The following is a 16,505-nucleotide window of genomic DNA, read 5'->3' as shown; positions in this document are numbered from 1 at the left end:
GGTGATTGTTGGCTGCAGTTGGGCTCGCAAGACTTAAAAAGGGATCAAGTGTTAAGTCTGGCAGCAGTTTCTTCAGGGGTTTTAATGCCAAGCAGGTCATTACTCCCTTCCTTCGTAAGATTTCTAGCTGTGGCTTAAAGGAATTATTTTTATCTAAAAGCACGCCCAAATATTTATAGTTTGTTACTTGGTCCAGACGGTTGCCGGCCAGGTACCAGCTAGGATTTGACTTCTTGTGATGGTTTACACCCATAACTTTTGATTTTTTTAAATGTATTTTTAAAGCGTTCCGATGTGAGAAATTGTGGGTGACATCTAGCAGGTGCTGGAGTCGTATCAGAGTTCTGCTGATCAGCACTAAGTCATCGGCATAAAGTAGGTTAGTCAGTATCATGCCACCTAACTTCGGAGCATGTGAGGAGCAAGCGTCCAATTCTGCCGGCAAGTCCGCCAGGAAAAGGCTAAATAGCAGAGGGGCCAGGACGCATCCTGCTTTAATCCCTTTGTAGTGGTGATTTTGCTCGAGAGATGCTTCCGAGGGCCTAATTTAATTTGAATCCAGGTGTTGGTATGCAGTTGTATAAGTTGGTCTAGGAGGGGTGGAGGTATCCCCCATTCTTTCAGCTTTTGCCAGAGCCTAGAACGGTCAACGTGATCGAAGACTGCTGAGTAATCTATAAAGCAAAGGTATAGGGGATATTTACATTGCTTCGCTGCGTCCATGAGCATGGTTAAGGCCATAATGTTGGTTGTAGTTCCTTGCCCTTGACGGAAACCTGTTTGAGTTGTTGGTATAATACTGTTTATTGTGGACCAGGTAACCAAGTCTTTAAGTACAATCCCTGCATAGTATTTAGCCTCAGTATCTATCAAGGCTATCAAGCGATGGTTTTTTGGGTCGGATCTCACTACTTGCTTGAATATAGGACTGATGATTGAGCCTCTGCATGACTCTGGGATTGCTGTAGTTCTTAAAGCGTGTCCTATTACTGGGACTAGTGCATTACTCCGGAAGTCAGAATCCTGTTTATATACAACGGTGGTATGCCGTTTGGGCCCGGTGCTCCTGCCCGTCTGCCTCTGGATATTTGTTTGATTATTGCTTCGACCAGAGATTCTTTTTGCATGCCTTCTACACTAAATGGGCGGTCATGACTTGATGGAAGAGCTGCCTCGAGCTGCGTCAGGTTTGACGGTTTGGTCCCCGCATCACTTAGGTGGTATTGATCTCTTCCTGCCCTAATTAAATTTTTTGTGACAACGTGACTCGAGGAGGCCATGGAAATTGCAGTTTCAGGTTCCTGATTGTTTAAATAGATAGTCAGCCCAGGTGGCTTCGGTGATGCTGGAGTTGATGCCATGATGGTATGGATGCTGCAATTTATTTACTGATTGCCAAGATTTGGGACTATTTTTCTGGTTTGCATCATACATAAGTTTCGCCCAAAGATCATTATCCTTTGCTCTTTTCTTCTCCCATCTCCTTCGTTTTAATGCGGTCTTTAACTCACGGTGTGTGCCTTGCAGTATCAGATTATTTGGGGATTTACGTTGTTGATTTAGCCAAGGGAGGATGTGGGTCCAGAGGGGATTGTACGAGAGTGTATATTAAGTACAAAACTGACACACAAAAAACTGCTCACAGGTGCTTACTCTGTGGTAAAATACTAAATCCTGTTTAGCATAATGCAAATAAGGGGTTTTTGAGTTAAGTGTGACTGATGTCATAATCGGTGCAAAGTGTAGTAAAACATGCACTGCACAATTTATTTGCCATAAACTCTGCAGGTTTACAAACAGAGTTGCGTTGCACTAATCTTGAAAAATCTTGGCCACTGAGTTTATTGAGAGTCATTACTTTCATAACACATTATCTGAGTTTCCAGTCCACTTCTGCCACCTCAAGTTACCATTTACTTCTCCACTCGCTCTCTTTAGAAGGCAAAGTGTACAAAGTGGAGTGTTATAGTACCCAGGTTCCTGAACGGTTCTCACCACAGTTTCTACCTGTTACATCCACAGGGGGGGGCGGGAACCAGCCACCGGTCCGGGATGCGCGCAATTGAGGCTTTGCAAGCGCGCTAATAATTACACGCACACACCGTGTACTGGTTAGGCGCGGACTGCCTGCGCAGCTCCGCCCATCTTTATTTATTCTCGCGCTCACGCCGGGCGGCGTGAATGCAGGGGCAGGGAACTTCTGGAGTGCGCCGGCAGTAACCACTAGCCCGCAGACCACCACATCCCATCTCAACTCAGTCCTTGACTGGATCTCGTGAGTCTCACAGTTCACTTACTTGACAAGCAAAGTCTCTCAGGCAAGTGCCCGGCCAAGAGTTCTATCTCAGGGCATACCTGGAGGGGCACCGGCGGGGGCTGGATGCAAGACCAGGGGTGCACGGTGCCAACGGTGGTGCAGGGGCTTCCAGGATTGCCTCTGGACCTGCCGGCGAGGGAGCCGGTCCTGGATGGTGGTCTTCTGCCTCTCTGGGTTCTTCCTGGCTGGCGCTGTGTTCTTCAGGGTTGCCTGCGATGTCAGTCCGAGGGGTGGGGTTGTCTACTTGTTTGAACCAAGATATTTTGCGGGTCACGGTTTCTCCTCCTTTCTCAACTGTCACCATGGTCCCCTTCATGTCGATCACTGTCCAGTGACCGTGCTAATACCAAGTCCGGAATTTCCCTCCGGGCCTCCTGTCTCTCATGATGACCGTGTCTCCTTGCTGTAGCTGACGGGACACCGCTTTTCGGGCCTGGCTGGCGGTGCTGTTGTGCTTCTCTCTCTGCCTGTGGGCGCCTTCTTCGTCAAATGGGGGGGACCACCCCGGTGCAATTGGGAGTCCATCTCGGCAGGTGCCGTTGAACATTAGTGCCCCGGGTGTTTTGTGAGTTGAGCAGTGAGGGGTGCTCCGGTACTCCCGCAGGAATCTCTGCAGTTGCTGTTCTGGGTCACTTTGCTCGGCTACTGCGATGCGAAGAGTCTTGTTGATTGTCCTCATAAAGCGTTCAATCTCCCCATTGGCCAGGGGCCATTGTGGGGTGATACGTCTGTGCAGGATGCCATGGTGGTGTAGGAACTCGCGGAACTCGTGCCCCTGGAACGGGGGTCTGTTGTCGCTGCGGAGCTCATCTGGACATCCGAACATGGCGAACATCTTTTCTAGAGCGGGACCAACATGCAGGAAAGCTGTTGAGTTCACGACTTCCACCACAGGATATTTCGAATAGCTGTCGATGAGAGCCAGCGTGACTCGGCCATCAGGGAAGCTTCCAAAATCCATGCTCACTTTCTCCCAGGGGCTTTGCCCGTGTTCCTACTTGTGAATAGGTGCAGGCCTCTCGGGCCCACTCGTCACTTGACAGGATGTAGACTTCCGGATCGTATCTTCTACACAGGCATCCATCCCTGGGAACCAGACCTTCTCTCGCATGCGGGCCTTCATCTTTTCCACTCTTTGGTGCCCTTCATGGGCAAGCTGTGTTGCCCGTAGTTGAAGGGATGCCGGGATGACGGTGCGTGGTCCTCAGAGGAGGATGCCTTCTTGGGTGATGCTCAAATCATTTCTGATTCTTCACATGTGTATCAGGCTTTCTTTTTCTGGGCTTTTTTTAGCAGGGTTAAAGTACACCAGCGTGGTGTGGTCGAGGAGAGCATTCTTGATGGCTTAAAACACAGTCTCTTCTGCAGGACCCCGCTGCCACATGGCATCAGCTCGCGTGAGGTTTCGGAGGGGCTCTGCGATGGTGGCTAGATCTGGAATGAAGCGTCCACAGTACGTAGCCATCCCCAAGAAACTGTGGACTTCGGCCACGGTAAGAGGGGCAGATGCAATCTTGATGGCCTGGGATTTCCGAGGGTCTACCTGTATGCCTTCTTGTGTGAACGTGTAGCCGAAGAACTCTATCTTCTGTTGGAACAGCAGGCACTTCTCTTTGTGTAGGGTGACCCCGTGGTCTAGGAGTCCTTTCAACGTGGCTCTCACGTGCCGGTAGTGTTCTTCAGCCGTTTGCGAGTGGATGAGGATATCATCACTCACGTTCAATACGCCCGGTAGCCCAACTAGGATCTGCGTTTTGGAATATTTCCCCGGCAGAGGATATGCCGAAATTCAGCCCTTTATATCTTTGGAGTCCAAGGTGTGTGCTGAATGTGGTTATGTAGCAACTGTCTTTGGCAAGAGCTAGCTGATGATAACCTGCATTCAGGTCCAGCTTTGAAAACCATCTGGATCCGTTCAAATCGGCCACAATGTCGTCCATGGTCGGTGTTATGTGGCGTTCGTGTCGAATGGCCTTGTTGGGGAGGCGAATATCAATGCAGAGCCTGATCTTCCCCAGTTGGCGAGGTTTCTCAGCAATCACCATGGGTGACACCCATGGTGTGGGCCCGGACACTTTCTCTATGACCCCTTGATCTTCGAGCTTCTGCAGCTCTTCTTCCACTAGCGGTCGGAGATGAAAGGGGATTCTCCTGTGTCTTAGCGCCGTTGGTGGGACGGTTGGGTCTATGTGTAGCCGGATGGGGACCCTCTTTATTCGTCCTAGCCCTTTGAACAGGTCTTCAAACTGGCTGAGCAGTTCTTGTGTTTTGTCAGCTTGTACGCTTCTCACGAACGTCACTAGTCCCAGGTCTTCAGCTGCGTGACTGCTCAGCAGTGTGTCAGCCTCTTGGTTGATAACATGGATGTCGATGGTGATTTCGGTGTTGTCGGACCGCATTGTCACGGTCATTTTGCCTCAGAGGGGTAGTGGTGAGCTGCCTCCATATGCGAAGATTTTTGTCTTTGACGGCTGGGTTCAGGTCGGGGCTCAACTTGTTGTATTGCTGGATCCCCATTACTGTCACCGAGGCTCCGGTATCAATCACCACATTGACTTCTGACCCTGCAATCTGTATCGTGCATCAGGGCTGCGGCCATTTCCGACTTTTCAGGGCTTGGGTGAACGAGAATAGGTATGTCTCTTCTTCATCTTCGACGACGAGTCGTTTCCTTGGTAGACTGTTTGCTCTTTCCTCTTCCCTCCTGGTGGTGATGCTAACGAGACACACGAAAGCTGGCAGACCATCTTCCTCATCTGTTTGGGTCTGTTCCCCTCCTTGCGCTGTGTTTTTTTCTGCATACCGAGGCAAAGTGGTTTGCAATGCCACAGTTGGTGCATGTCTTCCCTTGCGCTGGGCATGACTGTGAGGGATGTTCTTCATACCCGCAGTACCCGCATTGATTCTTCGGGGTTTGCGGCTGGTGATCCCGTGGCCTGTGGACTTTGTCTCTCGTCCTGACTGCGTCGGCCCGTTCCGTCTTGACGATGGCGCCTTTCTCAGTGCCTCGCACCAGTGCCATGTCCATCGCTTCTGCTTGCACCGCTTATGGGAGTGCCAGCACCAGGATGTCGTTCATGGGTATGTTCAGCTGCCTGAGTATGAGGCCTCGCAGGACCTTGCTGTGTATACCTAGGATCAGTTGGGCCCTGATCTCTTCTGCTGCTCTGTCCCCCACGAGGTGAGTGCAGGCCAGCTCTCGCAGCCGTGCATGAAAAGCATCTACTGATTCACCTTCCCTTTGCTTGGCTTGTCACAGCTTGAAATGCTCAAAGTCTGGGTTCATCTGGGGGTCGAAATGTTCGTTTAGGGCAGTGACCGCCGCTGCATAGTCCTCGGGGGGCCCTGTGTTGGGCAAGTGCTTGAAAAGCAGGTAGATCTCTTCCCCCGCATAGTGGAGCAGTAATGAGCGTTTCACTGCCCCGTCCTTCTCCCTGGTGACAATGAAATTGTTTTCTAGGCGCCCAAGCCATGTCTGCCACCTCGGTGCTGCCGTGACAGGGTCTGCAGGCTCGCTGAAGAGAGGCAGGACTACCGTGGGACGGTGGTGCGTGGTCGTCGGCACTGGGGCCTGTGCAGCAATATCTTGGTCTCCCATGGTGGCAGCAGGTGGATATCACTGGGCGTCGCAGTGAGGGTGCTGTGCCCTAGTGAGGCGCCTTGGTGTGCTAGGCAGTGGTGTCTAAACGTGTGGCTGTGTGTGGTCCACTTGTGGGCGCGGCCTTGGAGCACGTGGGCAGGTCAGCCTGGGTTAGGGTGCTCTTATGTGGCCTACTTCCGTGGCGTGCTTGACTCACCCGAGGCGGTGTGGGCCCTGATCGCCCCTGAAGAGCTGACTCTGGGGCAGGGACGACTGCAGTGTCCTCCTGCCTTCCTTGGCGTAGTCTACAGCTGGTGAGGGCCCTGGTCACCATGCAACGTGGCCCGGGGTGCCCGTCTACGTTCTGGTTCACAGAGGCGCTGCAGCGCCACTCAGCGGGGAATAGACGAGCGTACGTTGCACCGGCGTTGTCGCCAGTGTTACATCCACAGGGGAGGCACCCACCGGTTCGGGATGCGCGCAAATGAAGCCTTGCTAGCGCGCTAATATTTACACGCACACACCGTGTACTGGTTAGGCGCGGTCTGCTTGCGCAGCTCTGCCCATCTTTATTTATTCTCGCGCGCACGCCGGGCTTCGTGAACGCAGGGGCAGGGAACTTCCGGCATGCGCCGGCAGTAGCCACTAGCCCGCTGACCACCACACTACCCTGCAACTGCCCATGACCAAGAGAACAGACATGAGATACACCGAGAAGAAATTAATACCTAATTGACAGAAATAATTGCTAATGTGGGTAAACGCATAATTTCTCAAAATGCAATTTTTTTTCCAATCAGTTTCATCAAATTATTTAACTGATCCAAGAACCTTTACTGGGTAGATACGTGGTCCCCTGTTGTTGCAGAGTGGCTGCAATTTGAATAACCTACAACTTACCAGTTAGGTCATTTTAAAGCCCTCACAAAGTGAATTGCAATAGTTCAGTCTTCTCCAACGAGTAGTTCAGGAGTTACTGGCAGCTCTGCAGCTAACTGTAAGTAGCTCTCCTGTGTGCAGATCAGCCTACTAGATTAAAAACTTTTGCTGTGATGAATTAATATATGTATACAAGGATTGAGAGTGTGTATTTAAAATGTATATGTTTTCAAAACTCAAAAGCTGATGTTCAGAGAAAAATCGCTGAATTTCCAAAATATATTTGAAGCTTATATCGGAGTCAGAAATCATGCAGCATTAGGGAGACTTATTACTAATGTTATTACCTTGGCCCCATGGGCACTGCAGCCATGGCTGCTTCGTACTATCTATGTAGAGGCATTCCAAACTGAAAAATCCTTTTTGAGGTCATCCTGGCAGTCCTGCCTAATGTACTGAGGCGATCACTGCTATTGATCTTGCATATGGTGCCCACTAATGTAATCTGGTCTGATGAGGTCACTATTACAACACTAATAATATTAAGGTTCAGGATTATTTTCATTGGTCAAAAGTAGCTCTTGTGACAGAAAACCCCTGCAGTCTCTCTGGGGTGAAAGAAAATGTAAGATCACTATTGCAACATCCTACTAGATAAAGGAAGTTATTTTTTTAGTGAAAGAAAACAGCATTTGAGAGTAGCTTTCTGTGGCTTGATTTAGAGTGTCGAATTCAGGAGAACACCTAAACTTTCCAATATGAGCATGCTATGCAGATTCTTATGTTAAAATGTAAATTCTCTGGAAAAGAATGTGAAATTTTGGCAGGCACAAGCTGAACCACTTGTTCAAAATGTAACGCCCCATGTCCAAAGATTAGGGATTTTGATTTCCCAATTGCGATTCTTACAGAAGCGCAGCTAGGAATTTGCAATTCCAAATGTACCGAAGAATATATTTAAAAATTGTGATTCCTAGGACTCGATTACGATGTCGTTCGGAAAGCAGTCCAACCGAATCGGTTTGGGAATGCTTTCCGAACGACTCCGGTTCGGGGAGTCCAACCGGCAATATACGGCATGTCCGAACACCGTTAAGTCGAGCTCCCACTGTCTTCAATGGGAGCCTGTGTTCCGAACGAGAACACATTGAGAAAAGGGGTGGTTGGAGAAAACCTTGCATCCTGTGGCAGGCAGCTCATGGTGCCTGCCACACTGTGCATGCAGGGAAAGGGGGGAACATATGGGTACCCCCACAGGCCTGATTTGGAGGACCCTGGGTGAAGGGCGGTCTGCTACGGGCCCCCAAAGTCAGATATCGACAGCCGATCCGTTTTGGAACAACCAACTCGGATAGGCTGTTGTAATCCAACATCCTAATCGCTCGTCCAGAAACGCGGCTCGTAGATCTGTACGAGTCGCTCTGAACGACACTGTTACTCTGAATGACGCTCAGAACCGAGTTGGACAGTTTGAACGCTTCCAGGACATCATGATCTGTTGTCCGGAAATGTGTCGAGTTGGTTGGAAACAAGGTATCCAAATCAGATTCGACTGAATCGGATGCTGTTCGGAACCTTTCCGGACGGCATTGTAATTGGGCCCTTAGTTGGGGGGGGAAGGGTGAGGGGGGTCTCAAATTGACCTCTCTCATGAATATTAATGAGGTTGGTTGCAGTTTGCAACCCGTTAGGAATTACTGCCATCTCAAAAATAGTGGCCTGCTGCTGGGGGCCAGCAGAGCACCTACTTTGTGACTGTTTTTAAATAAAGTAATATTTTTTTTAATGCAGCTCATTTTCCTTCAAGGAAAACAGGATGTGTTTATAAAAAAAAAAATGAAACATTTAAGTTGAATTTTTTTAGAGTAGGCCGTGGTCCATGGGCCACTGCTTGCTCTAAAAAAGTAAATTGTTTTAAATTCTGAAAGGGGGAGTGGTCTCTTAGGACCCCATTCTCATTGTGAACAAGTTAGAACCTCCTTCGAGGTGTCAGTAAAATTCTGAATTTTTTGCAAATAAAACTTGACTGCAAAACATTAGTACATACCACTGCAAATTGGTATTTTGAAGGGACGCCGATGTGCTCCTTTGAAATACATATTCGCAAAGCCAAACTGCGATTCAATTACAAGTTACCAAACAGCAACTTGGCTTTTGTACATTACAAAAAACCTTTTTGTGATCGCGAATGGCCCGATTCCCAAAAACGTTTTGGACATATGCTTTCTGCAAATCAGGGAAATTTTAGACTCTGGACGTATAAGATGGTAGTGTTCAGTTCTGTTACACAATACATTTTGTGAGTGCCTCAGATATGGCTGACATAGATATGAAATCTCATACTTTGCTTTGTGTAGTGATTAATGAATATAGATAGTGACTTTACTGGTTTCATTCTTTTCTACCACCTACACAAAAATACAGCAATTTGTGACCAAGGTTTAGAACTTGTCCATTGTCTATCTCTTCTTAGCAACTAGCCCTGCAACACCCTGGAAGTAAGTGGTCATTTAATCCATGTGACATCCTGGGCTTTTTGCACTGGACGTTCACAGTGTAAAAGATCTGCAATGCTAAAGCACCACTGTAACAATTTGACTTCTGTATGACTTAAAATTAAGCCTAGTAGTATCATATGTCTTTGTGTTATCTGATGTGAAGTCAAAATCACTGAAGCATTGTAGTCTTATGTAGGCACTTACAAAAACTGGTGATGAAGCTGAGCTTAGAGGGGCAGCACATATCCCCACAGCTGATATAGTGGTGCACCACCTAACCATCAATCCTGCCACAGTGGAAACTCTTGTTATTTACTCCTCCTCTTTGATCTCTTCATGCAGATGTAGATTGTCAGAGTTATCAATTTGCACATTTTTATTCATCCTAGGAAGCCTCAAAACATGGAAATTGTCACTCTTGGTGAGACTAGTCTTCTTGTTCCAGAGGAAGTGGTCCTTCTACGTGCCTTGTGTACAGTGACTGATTTATAGCTAGAAAGGTCAAATCTCTTCATGGCATAAAAGACTGTAGTTAGTTTCTTGAGCTTGATGCTCTCCTCCACTCAAAGCCAGTGAAGACAATGTAGGATGTGAATCACTGAGAGAGTGGTGAGTACATTCATCTATCACTCAGGAGTGAGGTGATATTGCTCGCCTTGATGCAAAAATGAAGTTATCTACTTCGGATCCTTCTTAAGTGTTGCTCGATAAGCATAAAAAAGCTCCAACTGTCGTAAGGAGCAGCACACGTACTGGCACTGCTATCCAGGTGATCTTTGTGAGGGTCCCCTTGATGAAAAAAAAACTGATTACTCCCCTGCGGTTGTAGCCCCTTTGCACACCATCCGCATTGCTCTGGCTGCCCCCTTACACAGTCTCCTCTGCTCCATCAGCTGTCCCATCGCCGCCACACCAGGAATTCACTGGGAGCCATTTCCCAGCCTCTGGGAAGCAGCCCAGCCCAGTTGTGTGGGCCTGTGGGTATGCAAACTTTACATTGGTGAAGTCAGGTGAAAGTGGAAAACGTGACCCAGTTTGACCTATGCAAACTTCTCATATTCAATGTGGGGCCGTCAAGGATCTCTAAGGCTCTACGTAATTGAGCTCCTACCTAGAGAATCTGAGCAGATTTCATATTACAAGATCCCAAATAGAGTTTGGTTGAACCCATGCTGCAGAAATACATTGGCCCCAGGATAAAAACAGTGAAACTGGTAGTGCATTCAAAAACTCAGGGGCATATTTACATGAAAGTGGAGCAGCGTGGTGCCGCAAACAATTTGCTGCGCTGAGCTGTAACATTTTCAAAACGCGGGGTTGCGCCGTATTAACAATACAGTGCATCTCTATGCTCACCCCTGCGACTGTGCTTAAAAATCTGCCTAGCACTGACTCAGGCACCCTAGCACCATGGTGCAAGGGTACTTGCATTGCAGGGATGATCATTAATGTTATTTTGCTCTTTATATGTGTGCTGCATTCTAAGAGCAAAAAGCGAGTAGAAATAAAAGTCTTTCTCCTCGTTGCGCCACATTAACACCTTCTTTGAAAGGCGTTAGTTGTTGGCATTGCCTCAGATTTACAGAACCTTGTAAATCTGGAGCGGTGTCAAAAAGCCATGGGTGTTGCTGGGAACGCCCACATCAACACCCATTGCATACCCCTTTGCTGAAGAAAACTGTTTTACAGAGGGCTATATTTACAAGGCTGTGCTATGCCACGCAAAATGGCTCAGTGCTGCCTTGTAAATATGGGTTTTTCATCGAGTGCCGCTAGAGCGTCAAAAAAAGTGGCGCTCTGTTGGCACTCAGGGCCTGCAAATATGCCCCTCGGTTTGGAGGACAGTGATCGTTTTGTGCCAAATTACTTCTAGGACGCCTAGACACACTAGTGTGCACAGCCATACAGCTCTTCTGGAAGCTACTGCAGCCTTTGGCATGTGTAGGCAGAGGTGCGCACCTTTGTTTGGACAGCTGCAATAGGTATGACTGCCGATGAAAAACGCCCTGAACTCTGATCCCGGATACAGAAATCAGACCTCGAAATGTGTTCATACTGGACAGTACTAACGTGAGAATTGAATATCATACCATCCCTTATTTAAAAAGAAAAGCATGACATTTTTGCATTGCACTTTGTTTTGCATTAAGTCAAGGATGTATTTAGTTCAGAGAAATTAAGAAAACTAAAAATGTATCGATGGAAAAGCATGATTTTCCGCTAAAGCGTTGGCTAGTGGAATATTTGCAGGGCCACTTGCCATTACTTATGTGTTGGTAATAAATTAAATCTGTTTGCTCGATTTGTGGACACCAGACACACAACAGTGAGGCTTTTAGGATAACAGCTCAGTGATCAAACCCGAGTTCATGTTTTGTTCACTGAATCCATGCGTATTTTACATGCAGGTTGGAAGCCTTTCTGTTTCTTGCATGAGAAAACCTTACCAACACCAATGTATTTCTTGAGACTATGGGGCATATTTATAAAGGAATGATGCAGGGCGGTGCTGCACACAATTTAGGTTTAGCAAAATAGGAGATTTGAAAGTTCACACCCAAACATTATGGGTGGCAGACGAGGTACTTACCATGGGATGCCTCATGGCAGGGTAAGGCGGTCAGTGAGGGGGAGACAGAACACGGCACTCACGGCCCAGGCCCCTGGGGGGCGGAGCACGCTGAGTAAGTGAAGGTAGCGAATTATGCCTAAAAAGATTGTGGAATTACCCCCCACACATACAGAAAGGGAAAAACTCCAGCTCAGAGAATACAACTGACAACAAGCGTCATAGTGATATATGACTTGATTTATGAATGTAAAACAAGACAGCAATAATACTGTATGATTGATTTATGGCATAATTTATGACCTGGTGACAAGCCAGCGGTACTACTGTCTATTGTTGATTTATGACCTGAACTGTGATTTATGATGCCAACTGAGTGACACGGGCCGTCATGATAATCAATCATGCGGGATGATTTATGACCACAATAAATTTGAGAGGTTAAATATTGTGCAACCTTCGGTCCAAGTCGGTTCTATTTGTACTGCGTGGCCCGTCGCCGCCGCTTCCGGGGGACTGCCCGTTGCAGGTCACGGAGGCTACCTTTAAATATCTAGGCATTCATATTACACCCAAACCCGACGAATTCTTTCGGAGAAATCTTGGGCCCCCCTTGGAGCGGTTTTGGCGCGATACGTTGGTCTGGCGCGGTCTGCCGTTGTCAATGCTGGGAAAGGCGGCACTTTTTAAAATGATGGCGCTCCCATGCTTTTTGTATGTTTTGGAGAATACCCCGTTTCGTGTAGCACTGAGCTATTTTAAAACAATCGCATCGGAAGTTTCTGGTCTGATTTGGGGGAATAAACCAGCACGCATTGGGCAGGATAAGTTGGTCAGGAGCTGGTATGACGGTGGTATAGCCCTCCCTAATATACAATTATACTACTGGGCGGCCCAGTTGAAAGTAATTAACAGTTGGATGCACACTCCTCATACCGACCCAGCGTTTCAGGCGGATAGGCAAGACCTAGGAGAGGAAGGGGTCATGTCGGTACTGTATAATAGAAACAAATCCAGACTACTGATTGGGCCAACAGCGCACACAGTTCACATATGGTACGAGGCGCATACCAGGCTGGGATGGCGGGGGGTTATCACACAAATGACACCACTCTGGACCTCTCAGCAGCTTGGGCGACTAAGGAATAGTAAAGACTTTGACAAATGGGATGCAATAGGCATATCAACGGCGGGTGATCTCTGGAGGAAAGGTGAGGTAGTCCCGTTTAAACACCTGCAGGTCCAATACGAACTTGCCTCGTCAGAGATTTACAGATACACGCAGGTCAAATATGCACTGCAGGCGGTTTTACCCGCAGGTACCATCTTGACAGAGGCTCCTCCCTTAGAGGATAGATTGTTGACAGAATATATGCAAAAAAGGGCCACCTCCTTCACCTATCGTAAGTTGGTAAACAACTTGCCTGACCCACGTTGGCACTTAGACAGAAATGGTCTGCAGATTTGGGAGAATTTCATGACGCAGAGTGGCAGGAGGCACTACCGTCTCCTCGGGAGGTTGCAATACCCGCGCGCTTGCGGTTGATACAACTCAAAGTACTTCACCGCACATACTACGCCAGAGTGACCCTCTTCAAAATAGGGATGGCTGCACATCAATTCTGTCTGCGGGATTGTGGGGAAGAGGGTACTTTCTACCATACTATATGGGAATGTCCGAAGATTAGGGCGTACTGGGTCAAGATAATGAGGACTGTGTCACAAACTGTGGAGGTATCGCTGATTCCAGAGCCGAAACGATGCTTGCTAAATATGTGGGAACCACATTACCTAACCCATCCAGCGCAGGACTGGATAACACTGGGAATCATGTTTGCTAAAAGGAATATTGCGAGGAGGAGGGGATCGGGCGATTCACCTACGCTGCAGGAATGGTGTAAGGACATGGATGAACCTATGGTGGCGGAGAGGGCGGTATATGTGCATCTGGGATGGCCTCAAAAATGGGAAAGAGTCTGGGGAGCCTGGAATAAATTCAGGGGGTATATATGTGAACCACCAAGACTGGAGACTGTTCAAATGTCCGATTGGGGTGGGGGGGGGGTGGAAGGTGTCAGGGTTGTTGTATTGTACTGTCGCTGTGGACGTCCCTGAAGTCATGTATAATTCTTTCATTAACGATGTTAAAAGGTAATAGTGCAGATGGAGGCCAACCTTTGTATGGGCCATGTGATTTTGTGATGCCCAATGTTTCCAATAAAAAAATAAAAATAAAAAAATATTGTGCAACCTTCAATAAAGCTGCTACCAATAACTTCCACGACAATTTCATCGTTTATTGCTTTATTAAGAATGGGAGTGACCGCGTGCAAAGTTTATAGCTGCTGAAAAGAATTAACCTTTATCAACGTGAAGCTTCAAATGGCTCCATCGATTAAATATACTGTTTCCCAGGCAGCCATTAGATTTACTAATTAACCTATTGCACGCATTTACATGTCTTTCAGATAAATGGCACCCTGGCCAGAAGGCTTGTTGCTCTATAGCTGTCAGCCTCTGCCTGGTCTTCACAGTACAGTATATCCCCCTCCCTAAAATTTCAGGAAGAGTCCCTTAAGGTCGGCATTAACGTTTCAAAAAACTCTTTTTGTAAGCATAAAAAAGCCAATAGATCCCGCCCCCTTAAACCACCGACTTCTAACCTCTGGGGAGTGTCGTTTAAGGGTGAATTGCAAAAATTCTTGCATGAATAAGCACTGAGCGTTGCTTTATGTGGTTACCACAGTTAGCTAGTGTTTCACATGGAAATTAATTCTGCTGCAGGCAGGCAAAGTCTCTAGGTCGAATACCATGGAAAGACATTCCGGAACAATGACAGCAACTCCGCCGATTCCTGCGTGGTTATCCCCCAAAACGTGCATTCTCCTTCCATTCTCCCCCCCCTAATTACTGGGACTCCAGGTAACGGTAATTACGGGGGGAGAGAAATAAACCGCACTGACATAAATTACCTGTTTCTTTTGCAGTACATTTTGTCTGCAAGTTCGGAATCTCCTAATTTCATAAACAAACGTTTTTACTTTTATCACAGCTAATAAGGTAATAAAGCAATAAAAAATCAAAAATGCATAATAAATTGATTATTTTTACCCAGGCTAATCAGTTAATGAAGCAGACGCAAATCAAATATTAACCAATGAACATCATTGGACTGTTATACTCATCATGACTAGAAATGCCACTGACCTCTTGCCGCCCGTGTGCAAGGGCCTTGTCGTACAAGTGGATGCCAGTGGTCAGTTTGTCCATCCGCTCCTCCTCGCTGACCAATCCGACGTCGAAGGCGTAGGCGTAGCCCTGCTCCGCCAGACAGCGCGCCGTGCGGAGCCGCGCGCCCCCCTCCGTGCCCTCAGACTCCAGGCCCATGAGGTGGGACAGCTTCTCCGCGCATCCGGACCCCTCCTCCTCCTTGTTCAGCCGGTCGTACACGTAGGCCAGGTTGGCCCAGGCGTTTAGGTTATTCGGGTCTTCCTGGCTGATGTTGACGAAGATCTCCTTGGCTTCGTCGAAGTCCTCGAGGTAGAAGGCGAAGATGCCGAGCAGGTTCCTGACGGCGTACTGTTGGGGGCCAGTTTCAAACTCCAGCTGTACCTGCAGGCTGTCTCGCTTCAGCATGATGTCCCTTCGCCGGAAGTGCACCGGGGTGCAGGATTCGAAGTTTAGGTTCATTTCCAGGTGGAAGTGCCCCGGGATGTACTCCATCCCGTCGATCAGGGTCTCGATGTCTACATCGGCTGCCTCCTCCATTATGACTTCGAATGGCTCTTCGAAGCCTTCGTTCTCACGCCCCTGCTGCAGCCTTTCCTTCACACCGGGGCCTCTTCCTGGATACTTGTCATTCTGGTTCCTCTGATTCACGAGCCGCCTGGGAGGAGTTGTGAAAGGGAGCGGCTGCTGCACAGAGTGCCGTGCACTGCCCGTCTGTGTGCTCAGAGGTCACCAGCGGGGGAAGAGCTGGGAGAGCAACCTGGTTTTACTCCTACAGCTTCCGAGCTGCGCTTCTTTTCAACCTCCTACTGTCCCCTCGGCATTTACTCTCTGTATTCAGGGCGATGCCATTCTCTCCGGAAAGCATATGTGACGGTGCATGTGTAAGAGACATTGGTTTGGCTATTTAAAATGGATTGTCTGAAGACCAATATTTTACACAGACATCTACATAATGGCAAGTTACAATGTAATGCTTAACTTTGATAGAGCACGATTGTGCTCTTTTTATTTGTAGAGGTGCATCATAATCACGAGTAGTTTGCACCTACATTTATTTTTTCGTATTAATATTTAGTCATTAGAATGTAATAATACGAAAAGGTGAAATGATAGAAATATTCTGTATAATGTGAAGAAAGTAACGTGGCTGTGGTGTCCTGAATAATGTAAATCTTAGTGTCTGTTTATATTTGACTAATGAAGCTCATTTATCGAAATGTAATGTATTGATTGAAACGTGCACCATATTAACGTCTGTACTCAGGTATGTTTAGCTGAAAATATTAACGAGTAGAATTTGTGTATGAGGCTCACAATTTTTACGTATTTGATGTGCTCATGTAGTGTGTTGATTTAGAAATGCTTAGTGGAATATACATTTAAGCGTGACTTCCATAAGGCCTATGTGCCTCACTCTTATGTTGGCTGATA

At 47.5% G+C, this 16,505-nt stretch overlaps 1 protein-coding gene across 1 annotated transcript in view; it reads right to left on the bottom strand.

Annotated features, from left to right (window-relative positions):
- The window catches only part of TTC22 (tetratricopeptide repeat domain 22), a 222,604-nt gene extending 206,815 nt beyond the window's left edge, over positions 1-15,789 (bottom strand). Inside the window, exon 1 of the mRNA XM_085602535.1 lies at positions 15,051-15,789. Coding sequence (XP_085458661.1) covers positions 15,051-15,611 — 561 coding nt within the window. The 5' untranslated portion in view covers positions 15,612-15,789. The remainder of the gene's footprint in view (positions 1-15,050) is intronic.
- Positions 15,790-16,505: the final 716 nt, after the last annotated feature.

The sequence above is a fragment of the Triturus cristatus genome, chromosome 4_2 (assembly GCF_964204655.1).
Source record: "Triturus cristatus chromosome 4_2, aTriCri1.1, whole genome shotgun sequence".
In the NCBI taxonomy this organism is placed as follows: Eukaryota; Metazoa; Chordata; class Amphibia; order Caudata; family Salamandridae; genus Triturus; species Triturus cristatus.
The sequence above is the reverse complement of the archived record's forward strand: the minus strand, read 5'-3'. Positions and strand labels throughout refer to the sequence as shown.